At 40.0% G+C, this 15,725-nt stretch overlaps 1 protein-coding gene across 6 annotated transcripts in view; it reads left to right on the forward strand.

Moving 5' to 3' along the window:
- CNTNAP2 (contactin associated protein 2) overlaps nucleotides 1-15,725 on the forward strand; it is a 1,976,111-nt gene that overhangs the window by 1,300,632 nt on the left and 659,754 nt on the right. For all 6 annotated transcript variants that reach the window (XM_072777573.1, XM_072777574.1, XM_072777575.1 and 3 more), the window contains one exon: nucleotides 15,454-15,654. In XM_072777573.1, coding sequence (XP_072633674.1) covers nucleotides 15,454-15,654 — 201 coding nt within the window. The remainder of the gene's footprint in view (nucleotides 1-15,453; nucleotides 15,655-15,725) is intronic.

Here is a 15,725-nt window from a genome sequence, read left to right on the forward strand (position 1 = left end):
AGGAAGAAACCATTTTTCTCGAACTTCTAAAGCTAGGTTTTATCACAAACAGATTAAAGTGTGCCTTTGGGTAAGGAAGAATGTGACTAAAGAATAAGTTCTTATACGACAAGGAGAAAAAAAAAGAAGCCTTTCTGTTGGTGATGTGTGAAGAAGAGAGAGGAAGGAGGGAGAGGAGAGAAGAAAAGAAATGTGGAAAGAGAAATGACAGAGAGGAGTCTGGGATGCAAAAGAGGGTGACAGGTGGAAGAGGAGAAACAGCAAAACCCCTCTCCCTCCACCTCTGCTTGGTGTGGAAATCTAGGGCGCAGGTGGAATGGGGGACGCATAGGTAGTTTGCAGGGAACTACGTAGGAGAGGGAGGTAGGGCAGATCCGAGAGAAGTTCCATATGAGTCTCTTTAAATCAAGAGATTATAAATATGCCCATAAATGTTCGCTCTCCTCAACGTGCCATTTACTCTCCTCTTAGAGCCACCGTCAGTACACCTTTTAGGCATCTCTTTCTTAACTTTGTGACTCATGTCTAGATTTAGGAACCCTGATCTATGTTTACCATCCCTTAACCTTGGCTTTCAAATGATTCACCAATTTATGCATGCAATTGTACCGTTATGCCTTATTTTCCAATCTCCAAAGAAACGTCATTTTGGAGACGTTACGCAGGTCTGCATATGAACGTTACTCCATCTTACGAATTGAAGAAGTTTCCAGGCTTTTATAGGGACACTTAAAAATCTTAGGTGGCTTGAAATATTCCCTACTGATGTACATCATCTCATTTGAAATAATGTATTCGATGGAAGCAAATGATCTGCTAGAGAGTAATCTTCATCTTACTTCCCATAATAACTCACACCCTTATCTCGTTTCTCAAAGTGCTTTTCCGATTACGGCCACCACTTGATCATTTGAGCGCACAGCACTTTGCTTGCACGGTGCTTGTGGTGGCTTTACCTTCTGCCCTGTTACCTGTCCTGAGACCCTCCTCAGAAGCTGTAGGTGCTGAGGCTGGAGTAGAGAAGATAGATAGGGAGCATGAAACACAGACGTGTCACGTCTGGCTTAGGCTCTTACAAGATTTCACTGACCTCAGTCTCCTTTGAAGCCTCTGAAAGTCATAGTCCCCAAGCCTTGCCTGGGCTCATCTCGCTCTTTCTAAACATTTGCCCCACATCCCTCACTGGTGTCCATCGCACTGGATACAATCTACATGCAGCCTCACAAACATCCACATCTCCAGCTATGACCTTTCTTCTGCGCCCCCAGATGCTTGTATCTAATTTACTTCATCTAAGCAATTAACCGTCTCTTGAGCATCTCAAGTCTGGCTTGTTAAAAGTGGAACTTTTGATCACTCCACCAGCAAAGATGGCTGACTGGTAGTCATCCTACATACCACATCTCTCTCTCCCTCTCTCTCTCTCTCTCCTTTCCCCACCTCTCTTACTCCACTACCTGCCTTATCCAACCCATCAATAATTTATATTTTTTTTTCTTAGCAAATAGATTTCAAACTGATTGGCCATACTTGCATTGCCACCACTCTACTTCTTGGTACCGCCATCTTTATTCAGGGCTATGTGTCGCCTGTCAGCTTCCACTCTTACTGACTAACCTGTTCTTCGGACAACAGCCAGAGTGATTCTTTAAAAACAGAAATGGGATTGTGTTGCTTCCCCGCATGGAAATTTTCCATGTGTCCTCTCCTGCTTTGCATCTTCCTCAGGGCCTCACCCTGCACAGAAGGGCTCCCCAGCCTGACCGCACCCACCCCGGTCCTCCCCCTCTGTTTCCTGAACCCACCAAGTTCTTTCTCACCTTAGAACCTTTGTGCCATTTATTCCGTCTGCCTGGAACTTTCTCCTATTCCACCTTTGACCCCTGGCTACCACTGCATCCTCATCTTCCACCACCAGCTCTTCCATCTTTTAGGGCCAGTTTAAATATCTGTTGATGAGAGGCTGCTTCTGTTCATCCTGACGGCTTCCCTCCTGTGAATATATAACACTGCTATCTCTTTCCTTCAAATCTCCTGCCCCATTGGATGTTTGTTTGTTTGTTTGTTTGTTTGTTTATTTCTATTTCATCTCTGTTACAGTCTCTGAAGGTCAAGGCCAAGTCTGTTTTATTTACCACGAACAAGCTTATGGCCCAGGGGCCCAGAGTAAGTGGGGGTATGTTTATCGGAGGAGCAAATGAAAGAATAAATGAATGAATGAACTTTGGTGATGCCCATTGATACCATACAAATTAGAAGGGAGATACCCATAGCTCATATCGGAGAAATACCATTCTCAGGTTTAAATTTCCTCTCTTTTAGCCCCACCACCACCGCCGCATAACCCACATTCCCTAATAAGCAACAGGGGCTGTTCTCAGCAAAAGCAGGAACTTCTAATTTGTAAATTTGATTTTCACTGGCAACTCAGAAATATTTGTCTAGGGGATCCAACTAGATGATTATGTCTTCTGCTTCAGGCCCTTTGCTAGATACCGGTGTCTCACTCCAGTCAATAACACAACACCATGCGGTCCCACCTGGAGTGTTGATCTGGAATGATGCTCAAGGCTTTCCAGTCCCTCCAGCATTGCCAGCAGCAGTAAATCAAGGAAATACCAGAATTGCTGGGGCCTCCCTATGATTGTGCTGAGATGAAAGGCAGTGCGGGGGAAACCACTTACCTCATGGAATGGGAGAGAGGAGTTCTAAAGATCATTAATTGTATCAGCATAGGAGGCAAAAGGCAAGAGATTCCAAATCCCTGGGGGCGGGGGAGGGAGGGTGATCGTAGTTACATAAGAGCTTGGCCCCTGCAGATCAGCATATAAAGCACACCCTCTCCACTCAGTGTCCCTTCTGTAGGCCTCCCCAATATGCAATACTGTGGTTATCAGTGCACAGGTCTAGGCTGTGAGCTTGTTAAGGGTATTAGCTGTGTCTTTTTCCTATTTTACCACCGTGATAGAAAAAACGAATAATATGCCTCACGCAGAAGGCAATGTTATAAAGACTCCTCCACCACTTCCCTCTTTTACCTATAATACATAATGGGAGTTAAACACTTACACAGGACAAAAAGGTGATTTATAGGTGTGACAAAGGACCACCAAATGGGTGGGTGGCTTAAAACAAGAGAAATTAATTTTCTCATAGTCTTGGAGGCTGTAGATCTGATATCAAGGTGGCCACAGGTCATGTGTTCTCTGAAGGCTCTAAAGAGACCTATCCTTATCTCTTCCCTCTTCTGGTAGGTGTAGTCCTTGGCATCCTTTGGCTTGTAGTTACTTTACTCCACTGTCTGTCTCATTGTTACATGATATTATGTCTGTGTGTCCACATTCCCCTTTTTAGGGGACATCAGTCATTGGATTTGGACCCATCCTAAATAGGTTTGACTTCATCTAAACTTGATTATATCTGTAAAGACCCTATTTTCAAATAAGGTGACATACAGGTTCTGGGTAGATACAAATTTTGTGAGAACACTGTTCAGCCCAGTAGAGTAGATTCACTTGGATTCAAATATATTAGATAATACCTTGATAGTGTTTTGAGTTGTACCTGAAAACAACCTTACACTCATAATAGTAGAGGAAATAACTAAATTGGAGAATGTAAGCATACCTGTACAACAAATTGCAGATACTTGTCAAAGTTTATACTTTGATTACCATTCTTTCCATATGAAGGAAACAGAACAGCCCCTGGGCTTGGGTGTGTTAAATCCTCCTCCGTCCCTCTTCACTGATTTGTCCCCTTATCTGGTTGGTCACTCTTTGGGAAGTGTCATCTGTCAGCTTCATTCTAGGAGGTTTACACATTCCTATAAAGCTAGGTGTCTTTCTTCTTTTTCTTTCTTCTTTCTGCTTTCTCACTTGTCACTTTTGTTATGGGGTTAGTAACCTTCTTCCATAAATGTCTGCAGAGTGAGGGTCTTAGGTTTTGGGAGCCACATGGTATCTGTCTCAACTCCTTGACACCGTGTCCATGGTGTAGTGGTAGCCAGAGACAATGTGTCAACAAATCAGCATGGCCATGTTCCAATAAAACTTCATTTATGGACACGGACATGTGCATGGCCTCTATTCTCCCCACTTTTTGTCCGTTCTCTTTCGTTCTTCTTCTTGCCTTCCTATCTCCTTCTTTCCTTCTTTCCTTACTATCTTCTTTCTTCTTTCCTTCTTCCCACTTGCACTTGTGTACTCTTTTCTCCCTCCACGCCCCCACTGATTCTATGTTTCCAAAATACCCACTACCTCTAAATTATATTTGATAATTGCACATTAATTATTTTAACCTTTTTCTATTTTCGAAAAATTGAGGGGTAATGACAATAAGTCATGAGAATACTCATGTGATGACCATTCGCTTATTCAAGATAAAAAATAGACTCTAAAATTCCTACATAAAATGAATACAAATTATAATGATCCTTTGGTTATTGTTTGAAAAATATATTTTCTCTGCTAGATGATCAGCTTCCAAACATATCCAGAATTACAACACCATACAGGGTCCTGGAGGCCCATTACCCAGCTGCTACAAGTGGTCAGTGACAGCCAATTTTGATTAATTTGGCTTTCTCCTTCCTGCTATGGAATTACTTTGAAGCAAGTCCCAGACCTTAGTGATATTTTAGCCTGTATCTATTAAGGATCATGGTTCTTTTTCAGAAAGCATACCCCAAATCACATTTTCATAGCTAATAACCAATCATAATTTCTTAATATCTTTAAATACCCAGTATTTAATTTCCTCAGACTCCATTTTGTGGGTCCCAGTATGATTTAACTTTATCATGCCCAATATGTCTTCAGTAGTTTAGTATTTATTGAGCACTTGAGTACCTGTAGCAGGTACTCTGTTAGACAATAGGAGGAGTAAGCAATGGCACTGATGCCCACATTGCTCTCAGTGAGTGACTTAACAAAACTGTGACTACAAAAAAATATTACAAATGTGAAATGAGAAATGCAAACACATTGGTTAATATAGACTTTTAAGGAAGCAGATGGAGATGGATGCACATCTTACTTGGTAGGGTACTAGGGGTTGGGAAGTGGGCAGTATTTTCAACAAAGTGCTTACCATCTGAACCCCGATGGACCAAGAAGAGCTGGGCCAGGAGGCAGCATTCCTGGCAGGAGGACAGAACTTGATGCGTTTAGAGTCAACTGAGGATTTAGGAAGCTTCACAGAGAATCATTTCTAAAAAGTGAAACCACGGAACACATTTGTACTTCTGTTAAAATTAAAGTGAGAACACCAGTTTTAGTCCCTTCGAATATGTTAACTCTGATATTTTAAGGGTTTCTTTCCCTAAAAAGTTATTTCTAGCTAATTATCCTTACCAAGGAACTTAATCTGTCAGACTGTCTTGCTAATGTCCCCCACAATGAGAGCTGCTTCAGTGAAGAGAAACTGAGTTAATGGGGAAAATTAAATACTTAGAGGAGTTGATTATTTGGGGATTTTTCTTCCAAGGTGATAAATGTTATCTGTATCAACTTTGCTTTTTTTTTTTTTTTTTAATTAAGCCCGGTGCCTGGGTTTGATGAAGGGAGGAAGGGCCACAAATCCTCTGATAGAAAGTTGCTTACACCGCAGCCTTTACCACCCCTGAAGAGGTAAACTTGATCTCGCAAACTTTCAGGGAGCAGACAGTGATGTGAGCTTGGGTCAACACGAAAGGAAGGCCCATCTGGTGAGATTCTATTCTGTTAATAGAAAATCAGACTATCATTTCCAGCTTTATGTGTGCCACTACATCAAAGCTTTTTAGATAGAAACTTCAGGAAGAATGTAATTTCTCAAGTTAGCCTGTTACAAATCAGATTTAAACTAAATACTAACAGTGCTCGCTTTGGCAGCACATATACTAAACTAAATACTAACAGAAAATAAAATTCCCCAACAACAACAACAAAATGTATAAAATACAATGCTAGAGAATTTTATTTATTTATTTATTATTTATTTATTTATTTATTTATTTATTTATTTTAATGCTAGAGAATTTTAAACCATTAAAGAACTCGGTGTAGGTTATAAGTGGGTTTATGATTTATATACTAAATCTTATTATTTGGATTATTCTGGCAGTTGCCTGAAAATTAGCAGTTACTTTTTCAGGTTGTACCGTCATCACTTATTTTGTGTATTTCCCTCCTCTTGCTAGTTTTTTGATGGCTTTAAACGGCCATTACTTATCTTTATGTGCCCGGGGCCTAGAACTGCACTTGGAATGAAGCAAGTTGTTCATAAATGAAAGCTCCTCTGTTCCTGAAACTCTTACCATGGAAAGAAGCCTCCCATACTTAGCAGAGAACACTTACTCTCTTACTATTCAACCTAGAAAGAAACAGTGATGGTTTTAAGATGCTTATTGCATTTTAGATATATTTTTATGTTGCTCTTTTAAAAATCGCTGCAGTTTAATATCTTGTAAATATTGCAAGTACAATACCAGTCCTCTACAATTCCAAATATCACTTTGTTTCTTTCACCTGTAAAGACTTTCTAAATGCTTTTTTTTTTTTAAGCTTAATATCGTAGAGCTCTCTGGTGTGAGCCATAACCCCATGAACTATATATTTCAAATGGGTCCTTTACAGGAATCACTGATGATGATAGTGATAGAAGCTTGTTGGAAGCTAAATGAAGAAAGGAATAAGGTATATAATTAGCACAAGATTTCTTGAACTTCTGCAGACTGCTAGGCACCGTGCTAAGAATTTGAGTATACCAGTAAAGATGTTATTTTAAAAAGTTCTCCAGCATAGTGGAGTGTATGGTCTTTGAGGAAAGTGGTAGGGGAAGCAGACAACACAAAATAAGCATTTCAAGTAAGTAAATTATATACTATATGTTAGAAGGCCGTATGTGCTAGGAAACAACAAAGTAGGTAAAGGGCAGGGTGGGTTGTAAGTTTGAAGATGGCAGGCAGGGTGGGCCTAGTGAGATCTGCCATCTGAGTCAAGACTAAACGGAAGTGAAAGAGTTAGTCCTGGGAGCAGGTGGGGGGACACCGGGAAGGCACAGGGGCAGCCAGGCCCTGAGATGGGGCTGCTTGCCACAGCCCAGCAACAGGTAGGCCAGTGTGGGAGAGTAATTATTTGAAGAATGATTTTTTTTTAACCTAGTGTGTGCAGCATATTTCAAGGTATTCTTAAATAACAGGAGATGTTATCTTTAAAGGTCCACAGGAATGGTCAGTCACTGATCCTGGATGACATTTCCTTAGTCCCAAGTTGGAACTGAGCTCAGAATCTAATATGTTATAAGCGACAAGAAGAGTAGCATTTCCTTGCTCAAGGGGAACAACACTCCTTGTTGCCACAGAGGTGGACTCCCGACTGTCAAATACACAGGGGCCACATCTCCACCTCGTGTGAGAGGAAAGGAAAGGGAAGATTAGCTTGTCTAAGTATTGACAGAAATGCAGTCAGTAACCACAGCTGTATTGTAAAAGAATTTTAACATCCCTGCAATGGAACAAAAACATTAACAAATATCCTTCTTCCCAGAAAATAGCTAATGCCTTCTTAGAAAAAAAAAAAAAAAAAGACACAAATAAGCTCCAAATTGTACGTTGGGTGGGTGAGAATGATCCACCATTATTTGTACATGTTCACAGCACTCGATTTGTCATCCGTCTCTGGGCCGGAATTGTGAGCATAAAAATAATCAACACTTTCCACCACCTGCAGAACATCATCTGTACTTTGAGCTCATTTCCTCACTGCTTCCTGCAGAGGTTCCATCTGCTTTACATACCTTATTTCTTGACATGTGATTCAGGATGCCTGTGCCACCTGAACTGCATACATAGCTGGCGTTATGAATGATTCCAACTACCACGGCCTGCCATTGTGAGATGGCTTCTCTGTTATTAGAGATTAGGCTACAGAGAGGCTTGTAATGCTCGCACACTATCTATTGGGGGACACAAATATGACACCAAATTTCTAATAATTTAAGTTGTGTCAGTAGCATTATACTTATTGAGAAAATCTTCCAAGCCAAATAATGATATATGAAATTTAGGGTCCTCAAGCTGACACACTTGAAAAACTAATAAGATTTTCAAATAGATCCTCTTAAAATGACAAAAAAAAAAAAAAAAAGACCATACTATAACCTAACATTGTGCTGGGTCTTTCTATCTGAAAGATTTGTAGGCAATTTTGTTGAAATTAATACTTCAAATAATGACAAGTGGTTATTAATAATTTAAGAAACTATTGTGTGACTTAGTAAAGCACACATAGCTCATGTAAAATGACCAATTTTGGTCCAATTGTTAACTTTTGTAGAGATCTGGATCTCAGATCTGGATCTCAGAAATAAAATACTCCTTAATTGTTTGTTTCAGTGTGGAATATTTCTAGCTTATATCCAACCCCCAGATTAGGAAAAAACAACATCAAATATAAAATTAAAGCCCGTGCATATCCCTAATCTTATTCCCCTTGGCAGGCTCCTGATCTTAGAGGAAAAGGTTTCAACTTTTCATTGTTGAGGATGATTTTAGCTATGGGCGTGTCATATGTAGCCTTGAAGAAATATTTTTAAAATATGAGTTGATATTTTATCTTCAGAATTTTCCAACACCCACCTATAACCATGCACTAGACCTTTCGACTCATGCACAATTGTTGGGGCTCTGCAATCTTATATTTCACTATTGCAGACACTTCAATCTCCAATTGATCTAGATCCCATCTACTAAATCCTTTTTTTTCTCCAAAGTATTTGGTCTGAACTATAAGAAGAATGAAACTGACCTTTACCTTACCCTTCATATAGCTCATCACTATTTAACCTTTATAGTTAAAGTTTCAAGTGCCATGTCCGTCTGGTCATTTCATAACTTTCTATATCTGGGTCATATGGGCTTTCTGTAGGAACTCGCAGTGGCCTGTGCATATCTCCATTTTAGCACTTGTAGGTGATTTGTAATTTCAAGCTTAATGTTCTGTTACCATCAATGGATTACAAGCTTATTGAGAACAGGAACTCAAGTCTGTTATTCTTGTATCCCCAGAACATAACTGATGAAACCAGTTAGGAGTTCAATAAATAGTTGTGAATGTGTGCATTACTGTTTTATGACATTTTTCTAAGTGCAATAGGTTATATTGTCATTTAAAAAATCTATCCAGATTTTTGCCCTACCCCCTGAACATTAGTGGATTGCTATGGGGAAGCAATGGGGAAGACAGTAAAAATGTTGATGTGTCACCAACCATGTCACCACTGAGTCAAAGGGATGAGGAGTGAAAAGAGTACTAAATCCAGAACCAGGAGACAAAGTCTCCATCATTTTGCCACTCTCTTTATGGTCATTTCAGCAAGTCTCTTATCCCTCTTAAGACTTGGCTTCTTAATCTCTAATAGAAGAGAGTCACAATGGATGTCCTTCAAGATTTTACATTGATGTTATTTGGTATTCAAAATTTTCCACTTGAGAACATGGCTTCCTTCAAATGTTAGGCTTCTTTCCTTGGATATGTGTTCCTCTAAGGCTGCAAATTTTAAGTTTTGCAAAAACAATTCTTATTAATGCTGTAGCATTTAATTGGAGATCCTTGCTCATCTCCTGCTCATAGTTAGTGTTCAATCTTTGATTAATGGAATCAGTCTAATAGCCATTAAGACTTCTGTGCCCAAAGAAAGTGACAGATAAAGTTATTGGAATGCAGTTTATTGGAGGAGAAACTTAAGGATATACAAAATTGAATCTACTAGTTTTACTCAGCAGCCAAGATTTACATGCAATATGGAAAATGTTGAGAGACATGTATCCTGTTCAGTTCCCATTATGTTACTCTGAGAGTGAGAAACTCAAAGTCATTCCTGGCATAATAGGCCAAGGTTTCTAAGGAATTTGGACTGTAAGCAGATGTTCATTATGCCCCTCCAATATATTTTATAAACTATTTTAAATTTAGGTAGTTTACAGTGTATTCTCTTTTTTTAGAAGATGAATAAAGGTGAGGAAGAAATCTCTCAGATTAACAAATTGGTCCTCAACCAGTATAGTGATATGGTTTGAAAATCAAAAACACTTAGATGCATATACCCATTTTTTCCCTACTGGATTCAGCTTAGATTAGACTTTTATTACAATATGACCTGTAATATGAACTCAGATTGTATTGGATAATGTGGAAGAGTCAAAAACAGCCATATATACATGATAAAGAAGCTGGTTATATCCTGGAATGACTTATTCTTTGTTTTTGTTTTGTTTGTTTGTTTTTCCACTGGTCATTTCCTGGCTTTATCAGTTCCTGGCCAGAGCTCCAAAGAACTGAGTTCTCATGAAGGGAATTGTTTGAGAATTACAAATAGGATGAGGATGTGAGGTCACGGGTAGAGGCAGCAGAAGGACCTTTCTGATGTACTCGTGTCAACACAACTAAGCTGGGTAATCTTGAGGACTCTGTTTATTTCCAAGCAGAAGGATACATTTCCACAATGCGCTCCATATGTGTCCCAGTATTTGGAAAATATAACTATATCATCTGTACTGAAAACATTGTACAGTGAGATAATTTTTAAATATGCAATTGCATGATGAAACAGATACTAAGCTCTCAGTAATCACAGAAGGCACTTTCATGACACACTAATCCAAAGAGAGTATTTGAAATATACTAGTTTATCAATTGCTTCTTCATGAACATGGAACAGTGGCAGAAATTTAGAATTTGCTATACATAGTAGTTTCTATTTGCATCACGCACATAACTGATAACACAGATTATGTAAACACGTTACAAATATGGGAATAAGATTCTTAATTTTTCACTTATGATACTAGCAAAGAAAAAATTATACAGTATAACTTTCTTCGAGACGCGGTGGATATCTGCAAAATTGTTAATATACATTTGTCACTTAAGATTTAATGGCTCAAGCGTAACATGCAAGCATTAAAAAATAATTTGCAAAGATGCATCAACAGTAGTTGCTTTATGCCATTAAAATAGAGTTTACATATTACTTTATGTAATGCCACAACACTAAAAGGTTTTAAATCTTTATACATATATCTATGAGTGTGTGTGAGTATATATATATATGTACATATATATGTGTGTGTATATGTGTATTTATATGTACATATATATATTCTTTTTTTTTCAAGCCTTTCTGAAGTATAGCTCTATTGAAATAAAGAATTGAATGTCAGAGAATAAGTTGAAGCATGCTACATTAACTTGCTTCCAACCTTCTAATGCCAAGGGCTTTCTATCTCACTTCAAGGTCACACCCACCCATCCGCATTACACCTCAGACTTTAATTCCTGCTGTTTTTTCCTTTCTCATTTGCTGGCCTCCTTGCATACCTGAACAATACAGGAATATTCCAGAATTAGAATGTTTTCATTTGCACTTCCTCTGTCTGGAATACTTTTCCCCAGACATCCACATGGCTTGCTGGACAATGACTTTGTTTATTCAGACGTCACTTAGTGAGGGCTGTCACGGTTTCCTCTGCATTTAAAAAAAATGTAATCAGACAAAGACAGACAAACACCATATGATTTCATATGGTGGAATCTAAAAAAAAGAAACAAAACAAAAACAGATGAACAGTTTCAGGAAACAAACTTGGTTACTAGATGGGGAGGGGTTGGGAGATGGGCAAAATAGTTAAGGGGAATTAAGAGCTATAAACTTCCAGCTATAAAATAAATAAATCACAGGAATGTAAGGTACAGCATAGGGAATATAGTCAATAATATTGTAATTAGTACAGTGACAGATGGTAACTAGACTTGTCATGGGGATCATTTTACAATGTATAAAAATATCAAATCACTATGATGTATACCTGAAACTAATAGGATATTGAGTATCAATTAAACTTCAATTTAAAAAATTGCAATCTACACACAGCCTGTTCTTCCAGTCCCTGTTGTAGTTTTTCCTCACCATTGTTGGGTGCTACCTATATATATTATTTTAATCTTTGGCTTATTGTCTGTTTTCTCCCCACTAGAGTATAAGACTCCAAAAATTCAGAATTTCTTTTCTTTGTGGTTTCCCTAGCTCCGTATCTGTCATGTAGTGGGTACCCAGTAATGTTTGCTGAATGAGTGAATGGGCTATAAAACAAGTATAAAGAAAATGGTGCCCTGAGGACTGATACTAAATTGTGTGCTGAAATGCATGGATGTAGGGTTTAGGGCCCAGCAGCCACTAGGACCAAAATGTTAGAGACTCATCAATATTAATAAATTGGTTAATATTTTTAAAGTCATTGACAGAGACCCTAGTAGGTGACCATTTTTATTTTACTTGCTTAATTAATGTCTGCCGTTATGAACATTATTTTGTGTAAATTAAAAAGGGGTTTGTTACTTTTAAAAAGGCCCAGAGTTAAAATGACTATTTCATTATGACTTAAAGAATGAAAGTTTTGAAATATCGCTACGGGACAAGGATGAGGTCCTGGTAAGGATTTGGTTTTGTTTTTTAAAGGTAAGTAGTGAGTACTGTCATAACACTGGAGAGCCTCTATACTAGAGGCTGATTTTATCAGAAAAGAGATGACTTACCCTTATTTAACTAATGGATCTTGACTTAGCGGAAGGTAAACGTGAAGGTCTGAATATAAATGGCAATCAGTAAAAAAACAATAAATAAATAAATAAATAAATAAATAAATAAATAAATGGCAATCAGTGTGTTGTCAGAATCATGTCAGAAAGAGAGACGATGATTAAAATATGTTATAGTTTCTTTGCTTTCTCGGAGGAGCCAGGGGAAGACCATCTGATCATGCCAACGGTGAACATGGAAAACCATTATCTTTTGGAAAATGTGCCATGACACAGGCTCCGTAATTGAATTGTTTAGTTGAAGAAGAGCAAGGTGCAAAGGATTCTGATGCAGAGGCATTTTGTAAGCCATGAGGGGAAACTGCAGTCTAGAACCAAGGGGCTTGTCCAGGGTCGTTCGGGAAAGTCATGGCAGTGCCAAATCCCCAACCACAGTGCTTTAGGACGTTCCTAGACCAAGGTCTTTGTGTTCTACTTGTGTTTTCTTAATTCATACTAATATATGGTGAAGGCCTGCTGTGTGCCAGCTGCTGTTCCAGGCACTGCGCATCCAGCATTGGAAACAACGCCTGCCTACCCCTGCATCTAACGTGGGGAGACGGCCAGAATGAAAATGTGCAGTGTCAGAGAAGGATAAATCCTAGGGAAAAAACAGAGCCGGACCCGGAGATAGAAAAGAGCTGTGGTGGGGATGGGACCAGGAGAGGCGAGGGTGGCAGTGGGGCAGACAGAGGGCCCCGTGGCCTCCAAGGACAGAGGGAGAGCAAAGGCTCCCAGGAAGGGCTCCCTGACTGCGCTGATGGAGGCAGGCTCCCTTGTGGCTGGAGGAGCAGGGGGGAGGTGAGGAGGGCAGGAGAGGGTGGTGGCAAGGTGGAGCTAGACCACAAAGGGCCCTCCACTGTTACAACAGCTAGACTTTTCCTCTGAATGAGACCTAGTGCCACGTGAGGGCTTGGAGCAGAGTATCTGAACTTGGCTTCTATTTGCAGAGGCTCAGCTTGGCTGCTGGGTATAGGGTAGGGGTGAGAGCACAAGGGGAAAGCAGGGGCTGGTTGGAAGGTACTGTGGGATGGGGCAAGAGGAGGTGGGGGCTTTGACCTGAGCAGTGAGGGGCGGGGGGCGGGCAGGAGTGCTCAGATCCCAATGGAGGAGATAGAGCAGACTGGATTAACTGATAGGTTGGATGATGAGTGTAGAAGAAAGGGGGGATATAGTGGGGACTCCAAGGCTTTGTCTTGAGCAGCTGGACCCTGTATTTCCTAGAAGTTGGCAGTCAGGACCGTATGCTCAGTGAAACTCATGTTTGATCTTGTCCACACTGCTCCCCAGGTTGGGTTGTGTACTCCCACAGAAGACATGTCTCCTCCGGTTTGACTCACGGCTATGTTAGCAGCTGCAAATAACCATTGCCTAGATCCTGTGTGTTAGGAGTTACAAAATGAGGGTCCCCTAATTCCATCACTTAGTCTTCATTTATGAGCTGAAATATTTCCATAAAGAGAGCATTTAGTGATGTTATGGTTCCTACTGGTAAGATGTGCTAAGTGTTGGCTTCGTAGTCCTTATTCCTAATATTCAAAATAATGGGTTAGTTACTTGGCATTTCCTTAAGACTGAACATTTCTTTTTTATTTTTATGAACTCCTAGAATTAAACATCCCTGACGTATTTTATCCCATTGCAGGATATTCTCACTGATGTTAAAATCATTCTTCTCTGATCCTGGTGTCTTTTTTTTTTTTTTTTAAATGCCCCCTGTTTCCAATAGCTTATTTGTTTCTATGTGACATTATGTTCCAGGCTTATCTTGTGCATTTCTAGCCCTGAAATCAGTCACTTCATCCAGCAGCCCTGTTTCCTCTTAATGAAAAATCATATTGAGTGATGATAATCTGGTGCTACAGGTTGTCCTTGTTTGGGGCCTTTCCCAGTGGACAGAGCTAGGACGTAGGTCTGCATTTTTTATGAAGAAAAATTATGGGTTCATGGCTATGTTTCTCATTCAAATTCAGGAATAGATCAGGTCATAATTTAACCTCATCAATCTTAGATTCGCTTCTCCTTTTCACACATTGAAATTTTCAGGGTCCAAAGCATCAAGGTAATTACTCATTTGTATCGTTGCCTGCTTATAGAGCATTTCAGTCACACAGAATGAGGCTCCAATTTTACCTGAAAGGTCAGGGTGAGAGGAACATTTGTTGACAAGAGGAGGATGCACATTCTGATTGGAGCGAACAGCATAGACAGAGATTCAGAGCTTGAGAGAGCACAGTTCAGTTTGGAAGGAGCAAATACTATTGTACCAGAGGAGTGATGGGTTAGGGAGTCAGGAAGAAGTGGGAATATAATGAGCCTCACATTCAGTGCTGTGGACCTTAGCATCAACCAGAGACACGAGCTGTTTTCTCTGCTTAAGAGGTATCTTGCATTTTGGTTTGGTTTGTTGTTTGTGGTTGTTGTTTTTTGTTTTTTTTTAAGATTTATTTATTGTAGAGAGTAGGAGAAAGAATGAGCAAGTAGGGGAGAGGCAGAGGGAGCGAGAGCATCCTGATGCAGACTCCATGCTGAGCACAGAGCCTGAGGAGGCGGAGCCCCATCCCAGGGCCCTGAGCTCCTGACCTGAGCCCAAAGCAAGAATGGGCCACCTAGCTGACAGAGATGCCCAGATGCCCCTTGCATTTGGTTTTAATAAAAAGCATCTCTTTATAATTCACCTACATATAAGGAGAACTTGCAGGATAGAACCTGAAGGATGGCAATCCTCAGCTCTTTGCTCCATCAGTTCAGGGAAAGTGCAGCTCAGTATTTTCGGCCATTGGAAGAAGGATTTGCATCCTAATGATCCCTTTTCCTGGTATTTTTCTCCCCACAGAGGACAAAGTGTGGACCATAGTGTCTCACGATTTGCAGATGCAGACCACGGTGGTGGGCTACAGCCCAGAAAAGTACTCGGTGACACAGCTCGTTTACAGTGCCTCCATGGACCAGATCAGCGCCGTCACCAGCAGTGCCGAGCACTGCGAGCAGTACGTCTCCTATTTCTGCAAGATGTCGAGGTTGTTGAACACCCCAGGTAGGCTGAGAATGGAGTGTTCCTTGTAATTACTATCTCAGCTGGTGCTTGGAATTACCTAAACAATCCAA

This window comes from Canis lupus, chromosome 15 (assembly GCF_048164855.1).
Source record: "Canis lupus baileyi chromosome 15, mCanLup2.hap1, whole genome shotgun sequence".
Taxonomy (NCBI): Eukaryota; Metazoa; Chordata; class Mammalia; order Carnivora; family Canidae; genus Canis; species Canis lupus.